Source organism: Capsella rubella, unplaced genomic scaffold, assembly GCF_000375325.1.
Source record: "Capsella rubella cultivar Monte Gargano unplaced genomic scaffold, Caprub1_0 scaffold_6, whole genome shotgun sequence".
Classification (NCBI taxonomy): Eukaryota; Viridiplantae; Streptophyta; class Magnoliopsida; order Brassicales; family Brassicaceae; genus Capsella; species Capsella rubella.
The window spans coordinates 303168-309763 of record NW_006238918.1 but is presented as its reverse complement, the minus strand read 5'-3'; the positions used below and the strand labels follow the sequence as shown (position 1 = coordinate 309763).

General features: G+C 35.6%; 3 protein-coding genes across 3 annotated transcripts in view; 1 reads left to right on the top strand and 2 right to left on the bottom strand.

The window, feature by feature from the left end:
* The window catches only part of LOC17882297 (laccase-8), a 3548-nt gene extending 2987 nt beyond the window's left edge, over window positions 1-561 (bottom strand). The window contains exon 1 of the mRNA XM_023781248.1: window positions 301-561. Coding sequence (XP_023637016.1) covers window positions 301-399 — 99 coding nt within the window. The 5' untranslated portion in view covers window positions 400-561. The remainder of the gene's footprint in view (window positions 1-300) is intronic.
* A 2248-nt stretch (window positions 562-2809) lies between these two features.
* Window positions 2810-5106, top strand: LOC17883430 (probable serine/threonine-protein kinase At5g41260). Its single transcript, XM_006289515.2, has 9 exons — window positions 2810-3164; window positions 3253-3388; window positions 3472-3605; window positions 3696-3801; window positions 3867-3952; window positions 4025-4246; window positions 4344-4499; window positions 4575-4688; window positions 4778-5106. The coding sequence occupies exons 1-9, from the start codon at window positions 2853-2855 to the stop codon at window positions 5006-5008; spliced, it is 1497 nt and encodes a 498-aa protein (XP_006289577.1). The 5' UTR covers window positions 2810-2852; the 3' UTR covers window positions 5009-5106.
* Window positions 5107-5231: 125 nt separating this feature from the next.
* Window positions 5232-6179, bottom strand: LOC17883768. Its single transcript, XM_006288587.2, has 2 exons — window positions 5616-6179; window positions 5232-5524 (listed from the first exon to the last, which is right to left on the bottom strand). The coding sequence occupies exons 1-2, from the start codon at window positions 5999-6001 to the stop codon at window positions 5275-5277; spliced, it is 636 nt and encodes a 211-aa protein (XP_006288649.1). The 5' UTR covers window positions 6002-6179; the 3' UTR covers window positions 5232-5274.
* Between the last annotated feature and the right edge of the window lie 417 nt (window positions 6180-6596).

Below are 6596 nucleotides of genomic sequence, written 5' to 3'. Positions count from 1 at the left end.
TCTTCTACTACTTCTTATCTCTCTCTCTCTCTCTCTCTCTCTCTCTCTCTCTCTCTCTCTCTTGTCCTCAAGATATATCTGATTCCAGATTTATCACAGAGAAGAAGAAGAACTGATGAATCTGGATTAGGTTTATTACATGGATCGGATCTTATTACTCTAAAAGGTTTGTGGATCCGTTACAGATTTAAGAAACAGTAACTATATTCTATACAACAGTAAAAATAGCTAGTATAGTATAATTTCCACAATATCGGTTTATAGAGAAGAAGGAGAAAGTAGTAAATTAGGAATAAGTACGTGTAAAAGATGTTCGACAATAGCTGCTGAAGCAATCGAAGAGAAGAGAAGAAAGACGAGGAAGAAGGCTTCAAGGAACTGATGATGAAGTCGATGCATTCTTGTTGATGCTGCAAGGAACTGAAATCGTTCGTCGTCTTCGTCTCTTCGTTACCAACTTGTTTACTTCTTCTTTTCTTTTTTCCTTTTTTTGAGTAAACAACGCTATTTTTTTAGTAGCTTGTGAGGACTCTCTATGGAAACGAATAAAAAGCAGAGACATTTGCGATACTACAATAATATTATAACGGCAAAGTTTTTCTTTATAAAGCTTACGACAAAATTTATTATATTTATATATATATATATATATATTATTCAGCCAGAAATGGCAAATTCAATATCATATGATCGTCCACACGTTGACAAAAAACAAAACAACAAAGAAGATTGCAGAACTTACCTACTCTCTAAAACGACTGAAAAACGTTTCTTTTTTCTTTCTGGTCTCTTATTTAATTTTGATTTAAGTGATGTTTGGTAAAGTCGAGATCTCTATTACGATTTCTTCCCTAATTGGTGGCGGCGTTGGCACAAACATTACTATTAATTAATCTATTATGTCACATGTGAAAAATACAGCATCAATACTACTTATACTTCACATTAATTATCTTTAGTATGGATTTTTTTCCTTATTATAAAAATAATATCACCAGAATTTGTAGATCATAACTGAAATTAGCCAATATTATGACGAAGAATACAATAAAAATAAGAAACTATATATTATAGCAGAAAATGGGAGTATTCAAGTTTCCTGAAGCAAGAGACGTACTGATCCATCAACAATTAAGCAATATATAGTTGTTGTTTCGTTTGTATGTTTTTGCCTCAGTGTCTTGCTTCAGTGATGTTTTGATAAGGTTTGATAATAATTAAGGAAGCATAAAACGAACAATAAGATACCTTTAGTAAGACAAATCGACTTTTTTTTTTTTTTTGATAAACCCTATCGGCTGATCCGGGCAGTCTCGGTAGAAACGCAGCGAAGTGCTTCAGAGTGAACTTCTCTGTAAAGGGCCACCACACTGTTTATCCCGAGTTTGGAATGCTTTGCGACTAATGCCAGGGATAATCAGGCCACATGTATTTCTCATTATCAGGTAAACCAATTGGGCCAAGGCCCAACTGACAGACTTCTCACACAACAATAATTTTTGTTTTCAGGGTGGATCGAACCTGGGTTAATTCCTTCCAACCTTTCCCCAATTCTCCCTTACCACTGGACCACTGCTGTGCGGGCACAAATCGACTTTAGTTGTCATCGTCGGATCCCGAGTGCATTGCGGAAGACTCGACGGTGGAGATGGCAAGCTCGTTTCTGGTGTTGGCCCATTTTGAACAATGAAAGCCATTATAATCCCGTATGGTAAATGTGCATCCATGTGACAATGAAACAGCCATACCCACCTGCAAAAATACAAATGTCAGTATTTCATCTTCTTTCACTTATCCCCTACTACACGCTACAACTTGTTTATAAACCAATCTAAAAGACAACTCTTTTTTTTTTCTTCGAAATATCGACGCATATTTTTATTTATTACGTTCTCTAGTAAGTGTTATCTTGTTCAAAAGTTTTTATTTATTTATTTTAAAGAATCTGTTTGATGCAAGTTTTAATTTGATTTAATAGCTATTGGGCTAAATATGACACAGTATTGAACGTTATTGGGCTAATTATGACAGTATGATTCTATTTCGGGCTAATTCTTATCAATTTAGCCCATTTATGCTCAAACTCTAAAGTGTAATTTTAGACATATTTCGATAAAATAATAAGATAATAATTTTTTTGAAAATCCTTTGTAAATATATGGTCCTAATAATATTATAAATTAATAATTAGGTAAAATTTTCAAAATATATGTATATATAGACACATTAGTTTTTGTTAGAGTTTATTTCTAATATTTTACTATATCAAAAATTGTTAGCATTCTCTTTCAAGACATAATAATTATTATTTTCTTTGTAATTGATTATATAAAATACTAATTATCATGATTAAATCTCATTTTTAAATATTTTTCTGAAAAAACTTTCAAATTAGGAAAATCTCTCTATAAATTAATAATTATGAATTTATCGATAAATTAATATCTTTATAAATTAATAGATTTTCATGGTTCCAACATTATTAATTATAGAGGTTTTACTGTATTTTGATTTTTGAATCAGGAAGAATGATGATAACTAGGATTTATTTCATATAAATACTGTTAAATTAACAATTAAAACTACATATGATGCCAAATAAAGAAAAGAAAAACTATAGGATTCGGTATAATATTATAGCTTATTAGCTTAGGCAAGCATGAATGCATGATCCATGACCAAACTAGGCACCGTATATCTGTATTTTTCTTCTTAAAAAAAATCGTTATCCCATTATAAAACAATGCTAAGAAGTACTTAATTTTTGATACATATGAATTTTGTTTCAGAAAAAGAAAAAGAGGAAATTTAGGAGGCGGGAGACAGTCTTGAGCATTATTTGGCCGGCGGTAATGGGATGCATTTGCTTCAAGTATTGGCGCCGACCATCATCTTCACCGTCGATTTCGTCAACGGCCATAGATGATCTCGAAAACGTCAGAGACGATGACGACGACGACGGAGGACACTATCCGTTGATATTCCGTGAGTTCACCTTCGAGCAGCTTAGAATCGCCACCGACGGTTTCTCCTCCGGGAACATCGTCTCAGAGCACAACGATTCCGTACCAAACGTCGTCTACAAGGGAAAACTCGGCGACGGTCGTCGGATCGCCGTCAAACGGTTTCATAGACTTTCTTGGCCTGATCCTTTCGAATTCATCGTTCGTCCTTTTCAAATCTTTTATTGATTTTGGTTTTTTAATCTTTCTTGAGGAGCTTTTGATATCAATGGTGGACTTTTGTGTTCAGAATGAAGCACAAGCTGTTGGGAGATTGAGGAGTGAACATATGGCGAATCTGATCGGTTGCTGTTATGATGATAACGAGAGACTGCTTGTTGCTGAGTACATGCCTAATGGAACATTAGCAAAGCATCTTTTTCACTGTAAATTAATAACAAATCTTTTATTGAATCAGTGATGATGTTTTTGTTGATTTTTAAACAAGAGTGTAATGTGTGTGTTTCAGGGGAGAAAAGACCGATGAAATGGGAGATGAGGTTAAAAGTTGCACTGAATACTGCAAGAGCCTTGGAGTATTGTAATGACAAAGGAATGGATTTATACCATGATCTTAATCCTTACAAGATTATGTTTGATAAGGTAATGCTATGCTTAAACTCTTTGTGTGTCTTTTCTTTATCTGCAGAAACATCCAAATCTTTAATCTCAGAAATGGTTGTTGAATGACAGATAGGGAATTCTAAGCTTTCTTGCTTTGGTCTCATGAAGAATTGCCATGAAGGGAAAACTTATAGCACCAACTTGGCATTTGCTCCTCCTGAATATTTGCGCTTAGGTACCATATCAACCTTTTCATGTGTATGTTTCTATAAGAATACAGCTGATAGAAGTTTGTTTCAGGTACTGTGATACCGGAGAGCGTCACATTTAGCTTTGGAACCTTGTTATTGGATCTTATGAGCGGCAGACATATTCCTCCAAACCATGTAATAAAAGTGGAATACTTTGTTGCATTTTGGTTAGCTGTTATATATGCTAAATGTGATTTGTTTCTGCAGGCACTTGATTTGTTCCGAGGCAAAAACTATTTGGTGTTAATGGATTCAGCCTTAGATGGTCAGTACTCTGATGAGGACAGGACAGAACTAATACACATAGCTTCTCGATGTTTGAAGACTGAACCTGAAGAGAGGCCAAGTATAAAGTTTCTTAAGGCGACTCTTTCTAGACTTCAGAAACGAGCCAAGTTATGGCCTATTAATGTCAAAAGACCCATCTCTGTAAGTGTCACTCCTCTCCATATACTCAAGAATAGTCTCTCTTTTTTAAGAATGCAAATTTTAGTTAATGGTACTCATAAATCATATTAATTGACAGCCTCCATCCAACAAACTGCCTGAAAAGACTAAACCTACAACAGAGTCATCGAAGGCGACTCCTTTTGGAGATGCGTGTACGAGAGCTGATCTAAGTAGTATACATGAACTACTAGAAAAACTCGGGTATGAAGAAGATTATGGGGTCGGAAACGAGGTATGTTCATGATTTTGTATACTTAGTATCTGAATTTGAGAACATGATGTTGCTGATTCTGAAAATTTTTGACAGTTCTCATTCCAAATGTGGACGGGAGAAATGCAAGAGAATATGGACTATAAGAAGCATGGAGATGTCGCGTTTCATGCCAAAGATTTTGATACCGCCATTGAATTCTACACAGAGGTAAAGAATTGCATTGACATATAAAACACTAAATCATCAGCAAGTATAAATAAAAGGACTTAACTGGTTCATTCTTCATTATGTTGTAGTTCATGAGTGGAGCTCCTACGGTGTCCCCAACAGTATTGGCAAGAAGGTGTCTTTGTTACCTAATGACTGAAATGTTTAGCGAGGCTCTAAGCGATGCGATGCAAGCGCAAGTAGCTTCACCGGAATGGCCAATACCTCTTTACTTACAAGCAGCTTGTCTCTTCAAGCTTGAGATGGAAGCTGAAGCTAAAGAAGCACTTAGACATGGTTCTGCTCTTGAGGCTTATTAGATTTTTGTGAAAAGTACTCATTTTGAGAAAATTGTGAATACACACAAAAACATGTACATGCCAATGTGAATAAGTGTGTACCCATTCAGATTTTTTAATTCAATTATGAATGTTTCTTTTTATTAATGTATCACTTGTTTGATATGATTGCACTCGTGCAAAAAGCTAAAACAGGAATCAAATGCCACACAAAGCAAAAGAAATGAGATTTGAGAAAAGAAAAGAAGCAAAAAAAAAAACAGAGGATTTTTACAAAATCTTCTATGTCATTGTTGTGAAGGCAAGTTAAAGTGAAAGAACCATGAGATTACAAATGCACAGACCATACATGTTAAAAGGAAATTAAGGAATCTATTTCCTCTCCAGAATCTCCGGTCATCGGAATCACTTGTGGCCACCACCGTGGATGTATTTCCGGCCTCCACGTCATCCACATTGGTTTCAACCGTTGTTTGATCAATCTCATTGGCAACTTTAGAGAAGTTTTGAGCTATACAGCGACAAATCTCACAAGTCCTAAACAATTTTACACGTATTAATAATATATAACCCAACAATATATATTCTGAAAAATAAACGTTTGGTTGGACTTAAAAGTTATGCTTACTTATTACCCTTGATCTTGAACCAAGTATCGGCACATTGCTTATGAACATAACCCAAATCATCTTTACAAGAACATCCAAGAACCATCGGGTCTCCACATTCGTGGCGACTACTCTCTAAACCCAAATGGCAAATCCTGCAGTCTTTTTCAGGAGACCCGCCAACTGATCGAGAGGCTTCTGATTCGGAATGATCTGTTTCATCATCACCACCGAAGTCATCATCATCAGCAATCTCAAACTCGCCGCAAAAGCTACGAACAGCCGAGTGGAAATCGTAGTCGTAATCACAAGAAGAACTGTCTTCACCGCTGACGTCGCTTCGACGGTAATAGCGGTCGCCGGAACCATTTTCCAAATCAATGTGAGAGTTTTGGAAAGATGACATTTTTCATTGGAGAGAGAGAGAGAGAGAGAGAGAGAGAGTAAAAAAGACGAGGCTTTGCTAATATGATTTACAAAGACTTCTGTTACAAGTAAACGTGAACTCTTGGATCAAGAGATTTAAAAAGCAAAATAAAATCAAGGAAAAAGAAAAGCATTAAGGGTCAGGTCAGGGACTTATGTTTTTGTTCTGTCTGGGGACCAAAGAGATGAAACATTATAATTTACATATACATATATACATAAATATTTTAAAAGAAGAAAAGAAAAGAAAAAAAAAAAGAAAAGAAGAAAACATAAAACAGGCTTTAAGCTGGTAAAATACTCGATTGTTCACTAATCCGCACGCTAAGTATCATCGTGTTCTTTGTGATATTTTATTTTTTATTAAACAGCAATGTGTTTCGTATTATACAGCTACTGATATTATATCTGTTTCTGACCGTTGATTCGGGTCTTCGAAGTAATTAAAGTCAGTAAGATGGACGGTGGAGATAACGTAACGCCCGTGGGAGGCACGTGACGGGACTAAGGTGTCGTAGTGCGGCGAAGCTTAGGGACCACCGCCTCCTCATGTCTATGCTTCTCTTTCACGCCAC

Coding starts and splice junctions, on each gene's coding strand:
- LOC17883430 (XM_006289515.2), top strand. CDS start 2,853: ATGGGATGCATTTGCTTCAAGTATTGGCGCCGACCATCATCTTCACCG. Junction 3,389..3,471: donor AGCAAAGCATCTTTTTCACT/GTAAATTAATAA, acceptor TGTGTGTTTCAG/GGGAGAAAAGACCGATGAAA. Junction 3,953..4,024: donor GACATATTCCTCCAAACCAT/GTAATAAAAGTG, acceptor TTGTTTCTGCAG/GCACTTGATTTGTTCCGAGG.
- LOC17883768 (XM_006288587.2), bottom strand. CDS start 6,001: ATGTCATCTTTCCAAAACTCTCACATTGATTTGGAAAATGGTTCCGGC. Junction 5,525..5,615: donor TTCAAGATCAAGGGTAATAA/GTAAGCATAACT, acceptor AAAATTGTTTAG/GACTTGTGAGATTTGTCGCT.